General features: G+C 43.7%; 1 protein-coding gene across 6 annotated transcripts in view; it reads right to left on the reverse strand.

Moving 5' to 3' along the window:
- ADGB (androglobin) overlaps positions 1-20,330 on the reverse strand; it is a 211,555-nt gene that overhangs the window by 46,158 nt on the left and 145,067 nt on the right. For all 6 annotated transcript variants that reach the window (XM_037842491.1, XM_037842492.1, XM_037842490.1 and 3 more), the window contains exons 26-29: positions 19,584-19,771; positions 18,523-18,707; positions 6,298-6,497; positions 1,402-1,513 (exon numbers count right to left, since the gene is read on the reverse strand). In XM_037842491.1, coding sequence (XP_037698419.1) covers positions 1,402-1,513; positions 6,298-6,497; positions 18,523-18,707; positions 19,584-19,771 — 685 coding nt within the window. The remainder of the gene's footprint in view (positions 1-1,401; positions 1,514-6,297; positions 6,498-18,522; positions 18,708-19,583; positions 19,772-20,330) is intronic.

The following is a 20,330-nucleotide window of genomic DNA, read 5'->3' on the forward strand; positions in this document are numbered from 1 at the left end:
GAGAGCACGCTCTCGCATCTGGTCAGGAAGCGTCACCTGCACCATCTCTGCTGCCCTGGTCTGGGGGTGCAGAGCTAGAGCCGAGAAACACACTGTCCTGCCTGGGGACGGGAGCACGGGCTGAGGCCTCCAGGGAGTGTGGGATGCATTCGGAAGGAAAAGGGAATGCTTGGAGCCACATTTTTATAATTGTGCTTTGGATATTATGCCCCACACTGGAATCTGTGCCTTCTATTAAAGGTTAAACCCAGTAATGCTTTGTTCTCCTAACTTCCTAACCAGTTAATACATAGCCTTGTTTTATGTGTGTTTCTGTTTAAAGGTGTCTTGTCTAATTTATATTGTTGATTTATTATCATTGAGTCACAGCCAACAGCCTATAACCCTGCCTGAATGAAGCTTCTCTAGCAAACGTATTTACTCCGTCAGGCACATGCAGCCCCCTTGCTTTTAGGAGCACTAGACGGCACTTCGGCACTACACTTGGGGCCACTGTAGACAGTGCAACCACCAATGGAAAGCACAGAAATGTAAATACATGGCACTAAATAGACTGTGAAAACCACACTTGTCTATGGGATGAGGGCTGAACCAGCGGGCAGAGCGTCGCCTTGTTCAATCTCAGCTGCAAATGTGTGTCTCAGAATTTCTGCTGCTCTCCACATGCCAGCAAATGGCTGCAAAACCACCAGGGGTGTTGATTTGGAGTTACAATAAATTCTAGAGAGGAGGCAGATTTACAAATACTGAATCTGCAAATAATAATGATTGTTTGTATAGCTCTTTAGCTTCTTCTAAAGAAGACAAGTAAAAAATACACGTTCCTTCAGTTTAAAATACCATATTGTATATTGCGAAGTAAAGTATAAGAGTAGAGATTGAGTCGGCTTTCCCTACGGGTCTCTTTTCCAAAAGCATCCAGCTTTTTTTATTTCCTGCTCAGGAATGTCCAGAGGAGTTTATATCTTGAAGAAATATATATAAATCAGATTCTTCTTTCACTGGGAGATTCCTTTTCTCAAATTTTAGTATTCGTTGTTAAATATTTTAAGAGCTTTTCTTCAGTGTTATACTTTCTCAACAACTATGCACAAATATAAAATTTATAAATAGAAAAGTTTCCTGTCCATTTCTGTAATGTCCCAAAGTATAATCAATGAGTAATTTTTACTAATGAGACAACATGTGTTTATACCAGGCGTGGGCAATCATGTGTTTCTGGTTCTCATCAGCCAGGCTGTAAAAATGTTGAAACGTGTAATCAATTAACAAAAAGGGAAATGTCACAGGATATAGAACACAAATTGCAAGAAGTAATGTCTTAATAATTACGTGATCAAATTTCTAATAAACATTTATATAAAGTAGAAAATACATGTAAAAACATTTCAGATGACATACCTCTGAGATCATTTTTCTCTAAGTCTTTCAGTGCTTGGACAAATGTGAGCTGACTTTCAGTGAGAGGCCAACTGTCATACAATAGCAAACACTGTATAATGTACTTGTAAACCTGTGAAACAAAATGCAATGTTTAAGAACAAACGATAAGAATGAACATGGTATGTGCCTAACGTAATTTATTATGTTAGGCATATAATATATGCATATTTTTTCTTGATCTTCAGATCATTATAACTTAATGAAATACTGGCACACGTTCTCCAAACTTTGGTGATACTACAGTTCATAAAAGTTTAAATAACTTCTCCTTCCCACCAACGCCTGCCATTATCCAACTTTCTAATTTTCGCCAGTACACTGGACATAAAGTGAAATCCCACTGCAGCCATATTTTGCATTCCTCAGATTTCTAATGAGTCTGAGCATTTCTTCAGGCTGTTGGCCTTTAGGGCTATTTCTTCTTTGTGCCCAGGCTCCCCCAAATAGTCTCCTATATCATTGATTATTAATTTCATAGATTAAACTTTCACAATTATATCTGTAGTACATCTGGGGTCCACGTTCATGTTTTTGCTAGAGGTCCAGTTTTATTTTCCTCCATGGAGAGAGAGTTTTTCCAACACTATGTACTCAACCCTCCACCCCTTTTCCATTAACTTCCGGCATCGCCTCTATTCTCCATTAAATTCCCACATAAGCATAGATATGTTTCTACACTCTTCTCTAAGTCTTTCAGTGCTTGGACAAATGTGAGCTGACTTTCAGTGACTCCATTTGCCTATTCTCGCACTACTTTAATACTTTTATTACTATGGCTCTGTGGTACGTCTTTTTAAAAACTTTTTAAGTAGTAACATACATACAACTCAAAATTTCCCATTTTAAACGACTTTCATGCATATACTTCAGTGATCTTGATTACTTTATCAATGTTGTGCTACTATCACCATGATCCATTATGGAAACTTTTCATTGCTCTAAACAGAAACACTGTAACTGTCAAGCAAAATGCCCTGTTCTCCCCCCACTTCCCCTACCCTGGCCTCTGTAACCTGTGATCTACTTCTGTCTCTATGATTTTGCATTTCTAGGTACTTCATGTAAGTGAAATTGTACAATATTTGTCCCTTTGTGTCTGTCTTCACTCAACATGGTGTCTTCAAGGTTCATCAGTGTTGTAGCATCTATCCGAATTTCATTCCTTTTAAGAGCTAAATAACATCCCATTGCATGATAGACCACTTTTGTTTATCCATTCATTGGTTGATGGGCACTTGGGTTGCTTCTATCTTTTGGCTACTTGAATAATGCCACTAAGAACATTGGTGTGCAAATAAAATCACTTCTCAATTCTGCTTTCCATTGTTTTGGGTTTATAACTTGAAGTGGGATTGCTGGGTCATATGGTAATTCTGTACTTTCTGAGGAACTGCCAAACTGTTTTCCACAGCAGCTGCACCATTTTACATTCCCACCAAAAATGTACAAATGTTCCTATTTCTCTGCAACCTTGCCAACTCTTATTACTGTCTGTTTTTATAATAATAGCCAAATTATTGGCTGTGAGCTAGTGAAGAGATATCTCATTGTGGTTTTGATTTGTAGTTCCCTAAAGGTTAATGATGCTGAGCATCTTTTCATGTGCCCATCGGCCTTTTCTATATCTTGTTAGGAGAAATGTCTATTCAAACCCTTTGCCCATCTTTTAATTGGGTTGTTTGTCTTTTTGTGCTGAGTTACAGCAATTCTTTATATATTCTAGATATTAAAGACATATCAGATATATGATTTACAACTATTTTTCCCCATTCTAGAAGGGGAAATTCCTTTCGCTCTTCTTTTTCAAAGTTGACTGAGCTATTTGCAAATCTGTATGCATTCCTATGAATTTTAGAGTAAAAGGATAAAATTTCTGAAAACAGAGTAGGGATTCTGATTGTTATTGCAATGAGTTTAAAGAGTAAGTAGGGGAAGACTGGTATAATTATATTATTATCTCACGAAAAGCATGAAGAGCTCCTCCAACTATTCAAATCATATATCCTCTCCAACTAGTCAGATCACCGTCTATGTCTTCTCTTAAACTTTTATGCTTTTCTAGGCAGCACACTTGTGTATTGTGGTTTAGTTAATTCTGTTGCTATTGTGACAGTCCCCATCTCCTATTTTCTGATTCATCGATGCTGATGTAGAGGAAGGTTTTTGTAAGGTGCACACGCAGCACAGCTCGGGTGAAGAACACTTCTTAGGGTGGGGTGTTCTGGGCCCCAGGCCTGCCTCAGCGAATGTAACCCATTGCTTGTCTGAGAAAGAGTAAACTTAGCGCTCTGTACCTCACAGTCCTCCTCTGCACCCCACGGTCCTCCTGCCTGCCAGAGGCTGGTGGGAGAGTAAGACCACACACGTCCACAGTGCAGGTGGGCAGCGGTGGCGAGGAAGGAAATATGCAGGCACTTACTGCTGTTGCCATCACTAATGCCTCTGACAATCTGCTAAAATTTCTTATTGGTTCTAAGTTTGCTAATCCTGTTATATTATTGATAAACAGCTCAATGATTATGTGCAGTATCTCTTATTTCATATTGTTCCTTGTGTCATTGGCTTGGCCGGCCAACACCATGACGCTCCAGAACCATCTGAAGCTAGCAGTGACTGTGGGCAATCTTTTCTTATTCCCAATTTTAATGGTAATACACATACATTTTCACTTTAGAATAATGCTTTTGTGTATAAATTCGTTCAAATTGAAGAATTTTGGTACATGACATTTACAGTTAAGTTTCTTTGTATGCCTATTTTGCTAGGGTACTTTAAAAAGTCATAAATGGGTGTTAAACTTCACCAAATGCCTCAGGGTTGTGAGATTGTCTTTCCGTCGTCTGTTACTGTGGGGCCTGATGTTGGCAGATCTTCTGACGCCAAAACACCCCTGAATCCCTGAGATGAATCTCTAAGCAGATTGCTTAACCCGCTGCTAGGATAGGTTATTCATGATGCTATTTAGAACTTCTGCATCCATCTTTACAACTGAAATGGACTTTTAATTTCCTTTTCTTGCATTGATTGCTCTTACCTGGTTTACATTAATCTCTTAAAGAGCTTTGGGAAGTTTTTATTCTTTTTCTGTTTTCTAGAACAGTTTACTCCTTGAAAGTCTCTAGGCCTATTCTGAAAAGCCTATTGGACTTGTGCCTTTGGAAAGAGAAGACTTTGACTATCACTTCGATTTTACTACTCTTTATTGTTTTATTCAACTTTTCTGTAGTCCTGTGAATCAGCTTTGCCATTTTTTCCTTTGGGAACTTATCCAATTTTTTCTAGGCTTAAATTTATTAACATAGAGTTGTTTATAATACTCTTCAAATTTTCTAACCTGTTGTCTGTAGTTAATTTTCTACCCTGTTTCTTGCTCTGTGTTTAGTTTATTTGTATTACCTCTCTTTTGTTAATTTTTCCTGATTGGTCTTAAAAGGAGCAGGTCTACCTTACTAATCCTAAGAAAAGTAGCTTAGGGTTTACTAATCTTCTTTAATTTTGCTCCTCTTTTCATTGATTTCTGCCCTCATCTTTATTAAAATCCTTCTCCTCTTCTTTGAGTTACTCTGTCGTTGTTTCAATAACTTATCCCATGTGTTTTTAATCTTTCATGCATCCTGATGAATTACTTTAAAATTAAATTTTCCTCTAAATGCTATGTAATATGTTTCTTACAGATTTGATTTATAGGTTTTTTTAATTGTCATTGAGCTCTATGTATTTTGTACTTTCTTTTTTGATATTCTCTTTAACTAAATTATTATTTAGTTTTTGCATTTATGAAATTTTAAGCTATCATTTGCTAGTTTCTATTTTATTGTATTATGTTCAGGTAATACAATATAAAGATTTTGGATTTAACCAAGATTCACTTATTAACTCTCCCATGGTCTATGTTTAAAAAATATCCTGCAGGTGCTAAAAAGTGTGTTCTCTGCTATTAGGTGAACAGGCTATATGGTATCTAAAGGATTAATTAATTTTCTCAAATACTCACCATCACACTTACATGGTATTTCATTTGCTTTCTCAGTTTCTGAGAGGCATGTGTTAAAATCTTCAAGGATAATTGTTGACATCTGTTTTTCTCTGTAGTTCTAATAGTTTGGGTTTTGTATTTATTGAGGTATGTATATGTCACTAATTGTCACATCTCTCTGATTTAGTCTTCCTTTTATTTTTATATAACATCCCTCATGAGTTCCATGTATTGAGATATTAAGATTATTTTCACAGCTCTCCTTGGTTTATTTTTGCTAATTATGTTTTTCTATTTTTTTATTTTCAAACTTTCTGTTCCATTTTGTTATAGTGTTACTCATAGACTATATCATGTTAGATCTTATTTCTTGTCTAACCTGAAAGCCTTTGAAATGATTGATTTCATCTATTTAGATTTATTATAAATTCTGTTATATCAGGACTTGTTTCTGCCATCTTATTTTATTTTCAATTCTTTTTAAAATTATTATTATTTCCTTCCCAATGAATAGGTCACATTTTCTTCTGCTGCTGTTAAATATAGTCATTGTGCTTTTGTCCTTTTTTTTTACTCAAGCTCCTATGCATTACTTTTTATTAATATGTGACTTTTCTAAAGTTATATAGTCTTTTATGACTCACCTGGAAAAAAAACAAAACAAAACAACCACATAATTAAATTTTACCATACATTTAAAATTCTTGGCACGTAGAAATTGTTCAATAATGCCTTATTCTTTGGTTCTGGTTAAATATTGGTGACACTGCATAAAGAAAGTATTACATATTGGCAATGTTTGGTGAGACGATTGTTCGATCTTGTGTTTGTGTTTTAGGAGTAATCCAGTCAAACCCTCCGTCTCGGCGTGGCCGCACCTGCTGTGGCGTGCTGGCATTCTCTTCCACGGTCAACACGCTGACGGTCTCCTCTTCCACAACGGGCTGCCCCGTGTCCGCCACGGCGCTCCCCGGCCGCCCCCGGTACGGCTTCTGACTCCCTTGGGCAGACTTCTTCTTCACATACATTTCTTGCTCTTTTTTGGATGCGGCATGAGTCAAAAGAATTTGCTTGCTAGCTGAATAGGAGAAATGTTAATTTTAAGTTAAAATGTATGAAATGCGTAGTTATCACTGACTGTTATTCAGTCAGATCCATTTACAAAGCACACACAGGGGCAGGACCATTCTTTTTGTTTAATAAGATAAAATCCAATATCATTGGCTTCTTGGAAAGATACTGGTCTCAAGGAAATTTATCATAACTGTATATGACTTGCATAGAGCAATGCATATTCTGAACAACCACTGAATGTTGAAAGAATATACAGCAGTTTGACAATTTCCCATTCTTTCTGCACTACTCAAATTGCATTAAACCCACGCTACACACTCCTTCAGTGTTTAACATCATGTGTACATGTTATCACACTTATAAAAGAATTTCATTGTGATTTTTTATTTCTATAGCCATTATTTTGTAGTTAACAGATAAATACAAGTACCATTGGGAGGGATAAAAATGCAAATATGATGAACATTATTAATTAACACATCAAGTATGTACTGAGAGAACATAGGTGAGTGACACGGGGAACCTACAATTCCAGCCACACAGAGTAATGGGTATTGGACTTATCACACCATAAAATAATAAAACTGGACGAAATGTACAACACAGCTGTTTTCAGTCACTGAATACAGACAGCTCGGGTGTGTGTTCCTTGAGAGAATGGAGACGTGTGAGGCAGTGTCTACACTCCTAAGATTTTAAGGTGGCAGAACCCAACCAGAGCAGCAGCATTGCCAGGCTCAGGACAGAGACTGGAGTTTCGGGCTGAGGAAATGACAGTTTGTGGGTGTGGGATCGGGTACGGAGAGAAGCTCTCCGTGCAGCAAAAGAGCCCAGAACTGGCTAAATTCTGGACTCCACGTGTGCAGGGCAGGACTCAGCAAAGACGTGAGCGTTACAGGGGCTCTGCCGTGGCCCAGTGTTGAGCACGTTGCAGCTCTGCGTAAAATGAGGGAAGTTTAGTGAATGCAACCCCAGAAGGACCACACTTTCAGAGAACAGCCACCCTCCCCGGAGCTGCCTCCACGAGGCAGAGAACCAAGCCCCGACAGATCAAGCTGAGTGTCGATAAATTAACCGCCTGCCAGAGCAAACATCAGCACTCGTTCTAGACTCTCACAGTGGCACATCCTTCACGGTGTACAGCACACGATCAAATCTGATGTAAGGAGCAGGGAATGTGTCCATAACTTGGGAAAAAGTCCGTAGCAATGGACACAGCCGACACAGGTGTTGGGCATAGCAAGCAAGGACTTTAAAATATGAATCTAAATGTGTCCACCGTCCTCAATGGATAAACCAACAGTGACTCTCAACAGAAAAATGTGAGGAATCGAATTGAAATTCTGGATCTGAATATATCTGAAATGAAAAATTCCTGGATGAGCTTAACAGCACATTGTCAACTTCAGAAGCAAAGTACACTTGAAGATAGCAATGGAGACATCCAAACAGAAGCACAGATTGAAAAAATATACACTCAGTGGCCCATGGAATCATATCCAGTGGTCTAAAGTGTGTGTGATCTGAGTCCTATATGGAGCTTCCACAAAAATGAAATACTTAGGCATAAATTTAATAAAATATGTGTAAAACCCACATGTTGAAAATATAAAACACTGCTGAGAGAAATGGAAGACCTGATAGATAGACTGCCTTCACGGGCCAGAAAATGGTTTTGTTAAGATGTCGGGTTTGCACAAGCTCAACACAACCCAGTCAAAATCTCAGTAGGTTTTGTGTTTTGGGGGAGTGGGGGTGGGGACAGTAAACGCTGATAGGTTCATTTTGAAATTTATATTGAAATGCAAAGGACCTAAAATGACTAAAACAAATTTTAAAATTATACACGCAGGTGTTTTTTGTTTGTTTTGTTTAAATTTCAGCATCTATTTGTAAAGCCAAAACCATGGAATTACAGCCCATGGTGAGTCCTCAAATGCTCAATTGCCTGGATTATAAACTTGGTGGAAAACCACAAATTTCATATTAACTCTGTATCATGAGTGCTGGTAAAACGTTTTATTCCTGTAGGTAATGTGACATAGACAGACATCCTATAAATTTCCCACAAGATAATACAAAACCTGAGAGGCTGGTATTAAACATTTATTACTGGTTCCTGCCAGAGCCCTCTGCATTTCTGCACTGGAGTCCTGCACTGCAGGACAACAGAAGCAAGTGGACTATCACATCTTGCCCTCCCCGCAGGTGGGGTCTGCGGTGGTGGCCAAGGGAGGGGGCACAGGGTTGGGGAGGAGAGAAGCTGCGTCCACCAAAGGGGGCTGACACCCAGGGAGAGAGTTCCTGACAGGGAAGGAGGCCGCGATCATGCTTAAGGCACGTCCTGATGGAAGAAACTAAGGGCGGAATATTTAAACGGATCAGTATTTTAAATTGTAGGCCCCGGGAATTGCTTATACCGTGCTAACACTTCATGTTGGAGATGACCTATTTATTAATGCATATTTGTAAACAAATATTTACATATTATATATACATATATACATATGTGTATATATATGAATTTTGGGTAGGGATACTCCAGTAATTCATATAGTAAAGAATTCATAAAGGTTATGCTTCCAAGATAAGCAACAGAAAAACATTTAGAAAGAAAATGGAATTTCAATATCTGCTTACATAATTCACCCATGTAAATTAACAGCATCCCTTTAAAATAAGATCTTGTTTGATATCTGAAGGAAGGAAATACCTAATTTACAATAACAATACTACCAATCTCTGGGGAGTAAAGTTTAAATCTGTTCTGTGAAAATAAAATCAATCATGAATAATTGGAAAGAAATAGCCTTTACTTAGATAGAAATTTAACATTGTAAAGGTGGGTGTCAGTTCTCCTCAAATTAATTTATATATTCAAAACAATTAAAAGGAAAGTAATGACAGATTTGCGTGTGTTTTGCGGGAACTTGAAACCTCGCACTAAACGTCATGTAAAACCACAAATGTGGAAATGGTGAGAAGCGCCCGGAGCGAGCAGAGGGGTCGCGGCCAGGGCTCTGGTGTGGGCTCCGCGTCACCCTGCCTTCCCGCGCCTCTCCCGCCCGGCTCTGTGCCGGAGGGGAACTCGCGCAGCCGGCCTGAAGTGCGTCTGTGCACCTGTGTTGCAAAAGGTACTTCTGGAATATAACGATCAGGTGTGAACGGCATCTGCCTCCGGGGAGTCCAGGCAGGGCCGGGTGCGGGCGGCTGAGCGGCGCCGGCGGGAGACGCGCGGGGGGCGGCGAGGGCGCGCGGACCAGCCCCCAGGAGGCGCGCCCGCACGAGACCCCAGGACGGAGCCCACCGGGGGTCGGGGATGCGCGGCGGCGCGGGGCGGGTCCGCGCCCCCCGGACGGAGACGGCGCGCCCGTTCCCGCTCTCCGGCGCGCCCGGGGCAGGGCGGCCGCACCCCGCAGTGGCGGCGCACACATGGCTCCCTCCCGCCTTCGCCGCGGAGGAGGGGGCGGCCCGGCTCGGTGCTGCGGGCGGGGGGCAGCGCGGCCCCACTGGTCACGCCCCGCGCGCGGGTGAGGCGGAGGCGAGCAGATCGCAAATGGAGGAGGGAGTGGAACTCGGACAGCCGTCATGCAATCAGAAGGCACTGAAGATCAGTCAGAAGGAAACAGGGAGAAGAACTGCCAGAGCTTTGCGTATGTAATAGTTCACACCCCGCAAATCACGAAGACGAGGTGAAGAAAAAAACAGGCCGAGTTACAATCTCGATGAGGGCAGACTCTCCAAACGGGACCCTGTCTTCCTGGACCTGGGTTCTCACCCACTGCCAGTGCGCAAGTCCACGACCACCTAAGAACAGGAATGGAAAGTGGAGCCACACGTGGCAAAGCTCACGGCGCCTCGGACAGAGCTCTGAGCGTAATGGAGAAGTTAGGGTTTCACAAATGATTAGGATCACTGAACCATGACACAGATATTTCTTTTCACTTTCTAGTATTAGAGTAGAAAGAGGGAAGTACCTAACATTGCTGATCTGTAATCCAGGTGCTTTGATCTCTGACAATGATCATATAACTATACAGCCTTTGTCTTGTGACTGACCCCCACTTGTACCCCCAATCCTGTTTCTCAACTTTAGAGTCTTATGATCACTAAAGACAGCCCCTAATGTTTATTAATGAAAGGCCTTGACTCAGCTCAGAACTAACCCCCCCCCCCCATTCCAAAACTATCCTGCTAGGCAGACCTGGATCTAACCAAAATGGGCCCGCCTGGCAGGTACAGTAGCTTGGACTTGAACCTATCAGTGACCTATACCTCATTATAATACTAAAAATCATGCCCATCTTCATATTAAGGCTGCCATTTTCTTACATATGTTCTGTGACTAAGCATGTAAGGTTTGCACATGCTCAATAACTAGAACACCTCTAATTGCATCATATGGGGCCACTGTGCTCATTATCCTAAAACCTGTCCATCTTTTGGTGCCATAAAACTATCCGAGTTACTGCAGTTTGGGAAATAGATTTTTAAGCCAAGAGCCCATCTGCTCTCCTGCTTCAAGCCCAGCAATAAACTCTCTCTCTCTTTGAAGCCGGTGTCTCGGGGACTGGCCATCCAGTGACTCGGGCAGAGGACCCCCGCTTCTGGTCAGTGTCGTGGGGAGGAGTTGGGTGGGTTTGTGCGAGAGACCAAGAGGGAAAGCCTGTGGCCAGGCCCTGTGATGGCCACCCCCGAGCTGTACCCTTCGCTCCGTGACCAGTGGTCAGCCTGGGTGGGACGGGGAAAGAGTGAGGCTCACTGGACTGCGAGCGGGGACAGATGGACAGCAGCCTGCCTGGGGGCCGCTCCTGGATGGCACCCCGACCCCACCTCAGTGGTTAGGGAGGGAAGGGCAGGGGGTCAAAGCCAGTGTCACCACTGGTGTTGCTCTCAGATGCCCAGCTACCAAGTTAAAAAGGAGAGATATAAATATTAGACAGAAAATGAATAAAAGAGAATCCTTTTGATTTAAATTAGATTGCACATTTAAGATAATCAGCCTAAACACCATTGGAAATAGTGGGGTTCAGAGAGGGTGCTGGTGAACAGTTATACAAAACTCAACCAGAAGATATAATCAATCAGGAAAATAAAACAAGATGACAGAATTCAGAAAAAGCATATTTGTCAAAATACATGTAAATGGATTACATTCCCCCATTTTAGACTATAATCTTGAATTGGGGAGAAAAAAATTCCTTTTTATAAGAGAAAGATTGACAGCAAAACATGTAGGGGTTGAAAAACTAAATGAATGGACAAAAAGGAACAGGCAAATGGTAACAAAAGTTTAAAATAGTGTTAGTAGCTAACATATTAAACTTGGAAATAAAAGCTGCTTTATATTTATAAAAATAAAATTCATCAAAATATGTAAAGCAAAAGTGGAACTTTATGCAGCTAGCAATGTAGCTTAGAAATATATAAAACTAAAAATATTAGAAATAGAGTGATTTTTACACATTTTACAATGAAAATGGGGAACCTTAATATATTTTCTCACAAACTTAAATGTCAATAAAATATGCACATGGTGATCTTGAGGTTTTTAAATATCAGTTAACAAGTTTGATTTTTATTAGCATGTGTATATGCATGCGCTCACGTTTATGTGTGTACTTAGACATCAAATTATTTACCTCCAAAATAGAGTATCAAGTTCTTCACAAATTCCAATGAAGCACTAATTCAATTTGATTTTCAATCAGCCTACTGATAAAAAAATCAAGCAACTCCTCCAAGAAGAAAATATATAGCCAAACTCTCTGACAAAATATTACTAGAAACTAGTAATATTATTAGCCAAAACACTTTTATGATTTGGAAATTGTCAAAATAATAGAAATGTCTCAAGTTACAGAAAAAATCAAAATTATAATTATAGATCATTTAGAAATGGCCAACTCTGACAACACTATATATAAAATTTTATGGCATGCTTTTAAAACTTGTCTTCAATAAACTGTATAGCATTACATATATTTATTTAAAAACAAAGCTTAAGATATGAACTAAATTTTCCACTGGAGAAGTTAGGAAAAAACCAATAGACTAAATTTTAAAAATAGAGGGAGGATTTTACAAGATAAATATGACTATTAATGAAGTAGAATACAACATAAAAAGGCCATTAGGTGCGGTCGCAGTTGATTTGTCTGGGGGAGGGTGGCGGCCGGTTGCTAAATCCTAGGCTCCCAGGATTGCTCCGAGGGTACCGGCGGCGGGGGCTCTTTCCCGGAGGCGAGGGCGAGGCGGGGGACTTGGCCAGGTCCCCGGCGGGAGGCGTGCAAGTATGGAGGGCGGCGAGAAAGGAACAGGCGGGACACGATTTCTTTTAGGATGATGAAAACCAAGAGAGAGAGTTTATTAGGGGAGAGTACAAGTTTATATCGGGCATTTAGAGGGCGGGGTAGCTGCAAGGGTTAAAGGCTTGGATTGGTTCTGAGAGGACGCGGAGGTTGATTGAAAAGGGGCGGGAGTTGCTCCGGTAACGGGGAGTGGGTGGGCAAGGTAAAGGGGGCGGTTTTCTCCGGCAAGCCCTCCCCAATGGTTTTTACTTTGGGGTGAGGAAATGGGGCCTGCATTCGGCTCCACTTTCTCAGGCCCGGGGGGCCGTGGAGGGCGCAACCACCCGTGCCCCACTACCTTTCCTAGGGGCTGATCAGTTCCCCTGGCCCAGGCCCGCCAAGTCAGAACTCGATAACAGTGTCCCACATTTCCCCCTTCTTTTCTAATTAGAGGAAGAAGCTTACCGGAGAGATCCACCAAGGGATGAGGGAAAGGGGAGGTGGGGGAAGGGATAGGGGTAGATGGTAGTTAGAGAGGCTGGAGCTCGACGTTGGTGCGGCGCCCGGGCGTTCGAGAGGGGCCTCGCTGCTTGCGGGATGGACGAGGGTGGCGACGCTGCGGAGGGTCAGCTTCTTCAGTGGAGGCAAGTTGTTGATACTGGACTTGCACAAATGATGAAAAGACAGCATTGGCTTGGTTCTTAGCAAGCTGAACAATTTTGCGGATAATGCAGGGCCCTAGGGTGAGAGCTAGAATAATCATTAGTAGGGGGCCGATGAGAGGGAGGAGGTATGGGAGGAGGGGGGTAAAGATGTGGGACCAATAGTTGGTGGCTTCACGGTCTTTTTTGCGTTGTTCCAGTCCCTCTCGGACCTTCTTTAGGCTGTCCTCGGCGAGACCTGTGGAATTGGCATATACACAGCACTCTTCTCCTAGGGCGGCGCAGAGGCCTCCTTCTTTGAGGAGGAGAAGGTCGAGGCCTCGGCGGTTTTGGAGTACGACCTCAGAGAGGGAATTGACAGAATTTTTAAGACGAGAAATAGCGTCTTGTAGGTGACGAATGTCCTCGTCAACAGCCGCCCGGAGGTGAGTTAGGGCGGAGCCTTGACTGGCTAATGCAGCGATTCCGGTGCCAGCGCCTGCAAGACCTAGGAGGGAGGCAATCGTGAGGACGGTGATGGGCTCTCGCTTTTGCAGTGGAGCAGGGGCTGCAGTTCTTTCCAGGCGGAGGAAGAAGTCTTCCTTGCTGTGGTATAGGACCCTAGGGATAAGGACAATTAGGAGGCAAGTTTCATTAGTTGTATTGAGGGTTTGCACGTTAAGGCAGGGGGTAAGTCCTGTAGAGGAGCAGAGCCATTGGGAGGAGTTATGAGGAATGAGAAATTTGGCAGAGCTGCTGGGAGATGAGTAGCTGGCACAGGCAGTGAGGCTGGGAGAGTTACTGGAGCGAGGGCGGATGCACTTTCCTGTAAAGGAGACTGAATGAAAGGTTAGGGGGACGGCAGAGGTATTCCAATTACATTCCGAGGGGCTGTCCTCTGTGTTTTCTGAAAAGGAGAGGCTGGCAGCGTGGGCAAGGAGTGGGAGGGGGGCGCCCATTACGCTGCATGAAAGGTAGGCGGTTGATTTCTGCATTGGGGCACTCCCGTGCAAAATGACCGCTCTGCCCGCACTTAAAACAACCGGTGGTGGCGGCTAAGGCGGCAGTGACAGCGCCAGAGACAGCCTGGGCTAGGGACGCGGCAGCTGGGTCAAAGGCGCTGCAGGCGAGAACCCAGTCATCTAGACTTTTTTTCCCTCAAGGGGAGAATGGCTTGCTTACAGGGGGGGTTAGCCCCTTCTAGAATGAGTTCTCGGGTGAGAGCTAGCTGGGCTTGGGGGTTGCTAACTTTTCTAGCGCAGGTTTCTTCGACTCTGGATACGAAGGTGGCGAAAGGTTCGTTTGGCTCCTGGAGGAGCTTGGTAAAGCTGTCAGGTCGACGGGCAGAGCAGTTGGCAAACGCGCGTAAGGCGATGCCTCTGAGGATAGTCCAGAAGGTGGCAGGGACATTAATATAAGCAGACGCATTTAGAAATGCTCCCGTGCCTAAATAGGCTTCGGGGGGATGATAGACTCCAGTGGCTGCGTCTTGCTCGCTTTGCTTAGCTGCTTCCGCCTGGAAGTGAGCACGCCAATCAATAAACTGGCCGGGGTTAAGAATGGAACGGGCAAGCGAGGCCCAGTCTTGGGGGATGCAAAAGTCCATGCCGAGATCCTGCAGTATTTGGGAAGCGTATGGGCTACCCAACCCGTCCTCCTTGACGGCCCTGCGAAGCTGCTTAATAGTATTAGAGTCAATGGGATACCAGTCATACGGTTTCTGTGGTGTGGGGGTAAGGTTAAGAGGAAAGCAGCGAAAGGCACGAGAGAAAGGAGGACGCGCTTGCAGAGGGCTTGGCGCGGGAGTGGGGGTAGGGGGAGCGTTGCCCCAAGGGTTGCCTTGAGGTGTAGAAGGCAGCCAGGGGTTGTTAGTCGGCAGGGTGGGAGGAGCGGCGGCAGCTGCCGGTAGCGGCTCCGAGGGGGAGCTCGCCGGAGGGGGAGGCGGAAGTGGGAGGCCCCAAGCGTCGCAAGACGGCGGCGCGTTGGGAGTGGCTAAGGCATAGGATGGTGGACTAGCTCCGCCCTGTGAAAGGGTGGGGTAAAGCGCTTGCGGTTTCCGGCCCAGCTTAGGGCTGACGTCATCGCCGGAGCACTTCCTCCCCTCGATGGAAGAAGAAGGAGGAGGAGGAAGTTCGCCATCTTGGCGAGGCTTAGTATTGCTTTGTTTTTGGGGGGCGACTTCGAGCGCGTTGTTAATTTGCTCGACTAAGGATTCTGTGTCCGAATCGTGGTCTACATTAGTATCGCTGTCTGAATCTGTAGACTGGGTTGATAGGGCCTCCTTGGATTTAATGGGGCCTCGATCAGGGGGAAGGGAGCCTTGAAGGCAGGAGCGGACGGTTATTAAGGTGGGGAGCAAGCCGGGAGGGAAGCGCTTGCTCTCATGTTCCATGGCGTTGGTGACCCGATCAATAAGGCGATCATAAGTAACAGGGTCCCAAAGATGGCAAGTGGTGAGCCATGGGTTAAAGGGCAGCAGGAGGTCCCAGTATACCTGCAGCTGCCGGACAGACACTTTACAGCGATGTGTGTCTAGGAGACCCGCCAGAGTGCGAACTTGGGGTGCTTGGCGTGCAGATAGACGATTACCCATAGCGGAGTGAGAAAAGAGAAAAAAGGGGGGTTGATTATTGAGTAAAGAAAATGAGGTAAACTGTGGCAGCGAGGCCGAAGGAGATGGTGAGAATGGAAGGCAGGAGCCTCTAGTAGCGAGAGCAGTTTGGGGGGGGGGGCGGTTGCAAAGAGGCACACCACGCGAAACAAAGAAACAAAGACACAGAGGACCACAGCAAAGTAATGGAGGGGAAGAGGGAAAGCTACTGGAGGAAGAGTGTTAGGAGGAATGTGGGGGATATAGGAAGAGAAGACGAAAGGTAGTTGGGGGTAAGAGTTAGGTTAACGCGGGAAAGGAAGAGCGGCCCGGGCGCGGAGCGGCGTGGGAGGGGCGGCTCCAGACGTGGAGCGGCGAGGGAGGGGCGGCTCCGCGGGGCGGCGAGGGAGAGGCGGCCCTTACTTTGCAGGCGAGGAGAAGGGGAGCTGGAGAGGCGTCCGGGCGAGCGGGTGGTTTCACTGGACCGCTGCGTGGAGAGGACTTTTAATTCCAGGGGCCCCACGTTGGGCGCCAGTTGCGGTCGCAGTTGATTTGTCTGGGGGAGGGTGGCGGCCGGTTGCTAAATCCTAGGCTCCCAGGATTGCTCCGAGGGTACCGGCGGCGGGGGCTCTTTCCCGGAGGCGAGGGCGAGGCGGGGGACTTGGCCAGGTCCCCGGCGGGAGGCGTGCAAGTATGGAGGGCGGCGAGAAAGGAACAGGCGGGACACGATTTCTTTTAGGATGATGAAAACCAAGAGAGAGAGTTTATTAGGGGAGAGTACAAGTTTATATCGGGCATTTAGAGGGCGGGGTAGCTGCAAGGGTTAAAGGCTTGGATTGGTTCTGAGAGGACGCGGAGGTTGATTGAAAAGGGGCGGGAGTTGCTCCGGTAACGGGGAGTGGGTGGGCAAGGTAAAGGGGGCGGTTTTCTCCGGCAAGCCCTCCCCAATGGTTTTTACTTTGGGGTGAGGAAATGGGGCCTGCATTCGGCTCCACTTTCTCAGGCCCGGGGGGCCGTGGAGGGCGCAACCACCCGTGCCCCACTACCTTTCCTAGGGGCTGATCAGTTCCCCTGGCCCAGGCCCGCCAAGTCAGAACTCGATAACAGTGTCCCACAATTAGGTTTGTTTATTAAATCCAAGAGTTCATTCTAGGAAATCTATGAAGAGTTGGATCAAGAGTTAAAAAACACAAATGAACAATAATGTTTATTATTGGGGAATAGGGAGTTAACTTTTCTATTTGGAACGATGGGAATGTCTTGGTAATGGACAGTAATGGTGGTAACACAGCACTGTGATAGTAACTGACAACTCTGAATTATATATTTGACTGTGGTTAAAAGAGAAAATTTGAGTTTGTATATATGGTACCGGAATAAACATTTAAAAAATATCATGGAACAGCACAACACAAACTGTGAACCCTAAGTTACCTGTGAACTATAGTTAATAGTACAATTATAAAAATGTGCTTTCATCAATTGTAACAAATGTTCCACACCAGTGCAAGGTGTTAATAGTAGAGTGGTATATGGGGTCCTGTATTTTATGTATGATTGTTCTGTGAACCCACAATTTCTCTAACAGTAATATTATTATTAAAAGAGTATACAAACATATTCAGAAGAGATTGAAAAATAATAAAATAATCCTGCATACAAATTTCACATTTGGAACAGCAGATGAAAGTGTCACTTTCAATAAAAATACAAATTATAAAAATGAAATAAAACTTGCAAAAATACCATGGAAGTTATTAATAACTTATAAACAAAATAAAAAACTATCCCTTCAAATCTTCAGGCTCAGATACTTTTGAGGGCAAATCTAACCAACTTCTAAAAGAGAAATGATTCCTGTAGTATTTGAATCTATTTAATAAATAGAAAGCATATTAAGTCTCCATATGAACGTCATGAATTTGGCAAAATTCTAACTTGAAAACCATAAATGAATAATGTACAGGTGCACACAAGAAAGAAAAACAACCAGAGATATAAATTTATGAATATGATTTAAAAACCCAAATAAAATAGCATATGCCAAACACAAAAGTGTACTAACAGATCATGCACAAATGAGTTTTATCCAAGAATTCAAGGATGATTCAAAATTAGAAAATTAATTTCTGAAATACACAAGGGAAAATGTGATCATTTATATAAACAACAAAAAACAACTGACAGAGCTTCAAACCCATTCCAGACTGAAATGCTTAGATATCAAAACAGAGAGTCTTAAACTTCATAAAGGAAAACTGTTAGCAGTCAACAGCGGGCACCGTACGGGTTAATGCTATACACCTACTGAAGAAGAGGAAAATACATTGTCCTCCCTCATTTAATATTGCTTTGGAGCTCCTAACCAATGCCACAAATAAGAAAAAAATTATAGTTTTAGGAAGAAATATCAACTGTCAAAAAGTAAGATCCCAATTTTTTTAAAATGTAAATGCGGAAGAGATTAAGAATGAGTTTAAAAGTTAAAATTTGGAAAGCCACACTTACACTGGGAACTCAAAGCTTTTCCGTTCCCCAGGAAGTTAAACGCTGGGATTATGGCTTGGCCTTTCCCAGTGGAGCTCACGATGATTTCCTCACTCTCCAGGATCTGTAGCTTGATGAACGCGTCGGCTTTGGATGTGCGCGCCTGCACCGTCACGGGGTGAGGCAATGCAGCCTTCACTGAATACCTGCAAAGAGAAGACAAGGTCACGGGCAGGCACGCGGGTCTCTCCCTCAGGACGGCACGGAACGGTGCAATGTGCTGACAGGGCCATCTAAATAGCACCACTTCCATCGTCCACCAAAATCATCTTATAACTTTGGCAAAAGATCCCAATATACTACAGTAAGTCTAATCTTTAGTGCATGGGAAGGTGTTAAAGTTCTAAAGCAGTGAAATCACACTTTTTATTTATGTGTGTTAGAAAGGAAGCTGTGTAATAAAGGATGGATATGTAAATCAATAGATAGATGATAGATGGATACATAGATGATAAAAGAATAGCTAGATGATAGGTAGATAGAGATAGATAAAAGAGAGAGATAATAGATGGGTAGATAGATGATAATAGATATAGGCAGATCTAGATAGGTAGATGATAGATAGATAGGCTGATAGAAATAGATGATAGATTGGATAAATGATGGACAGACAGATGATAGACAGATGATAGATGATAGATGATGGATAGAGGTGGTGTGAGATGGGTGAGAGTGTGAAAAGGAAGTACAAGGACCCTGTGACTCCACGATCAGCAGTTCTTGGGACAGAAGACAATGAGGCCTGAAGTTGTGCGGGGACAGCCGAGTGGAGGGGCACGGAGGATGTCAGACCCTGGCAGGATGAGGAGTAAGCAGATCCCACGTCCATGTGGCACAGCCGTGGAAGCTCGAGCCTCTGCAACGCCCGTGCAATCACATTACTCCACAGGTTAATCACTTCCCCAACAGTGTCCACAGTGAGAGTCACAACTGACCCAGGATTTTACTACAGAATTAATGTTTATCTTGAGATATTAATCTTTTAAAAGGAATACATTTCCCCTTCTTCCATATATTTTTACCTGAATAAAATTTTCTTATCATTGGGTATGTAATAATCTCTGATCTCCTTCATGGCAAAGGTGTTGCACGGGAAGTCCCGAGAGAGGCAGGGGAGCGGGTTGCAGGGGCCCAGCAGGCGCAGTTTCCACCGAGAGCCTGGCACGGAGGTGTCCCCAGTCCAGGCTTCCGCCACAAACGTGTAGCCCTTCTGGAGCAAGAGGCACAGAAGGACGTCACCTTGTCGTCACTGGCTTCTCCAGTGGTTTAACACACGACTTCATGGTATTAAATTGCTCTATTATTTTGACATACAGACATATCCCAGGGCCTCTTAATAAACATCAGATTACTAGTGTTAAGTTTTGAAATCTCCCTTAGAAAGCACCATCTTACATGTTTTGAGAGAAAATTAATTACACTAATATGAATACCTCTCAAGTCTTTCACATATGACTGTTTAATTCTAATTTTCTATTAATGGTGACAACTACCCTCAGCTTAAACATGCAAAGTAAACCCTTTTGGTTGCTTCCCCTGGCAGTGCCATGCATCAGTCATTCCTCCTGGTGGAAGCTGATGAGATGAACGGGTGGTGACAACTGTCGCGTGCTCTTAGGTGACACTTGTGTGCCTCTTTCATGGACAAAAGACCGTGCAGAGAAAGGACAAAACCCCACACTGCAGGGTCACAGCCCAAAGCTTCCCCTTGCTTTCTATATTTCTGTTAGAGAAATAGGAAGCAAATGGGAAAATGGGCCGTCAGGGCC

This window comes from Choloepus didactylus, chromosome 7, assembly GCF_015220235.1.
Source record: "Choloepus didactylus isolate mChoDid1 chromosome 7, mChoDid1.pri, whole genome shotgun sequence".
Taxonomy (NCBI): Eukaryota; Metazoa; Chordata; class Mammalia; order Pilosa; family Megalonychidae; genus Choloepus; species Choloepus didactylus.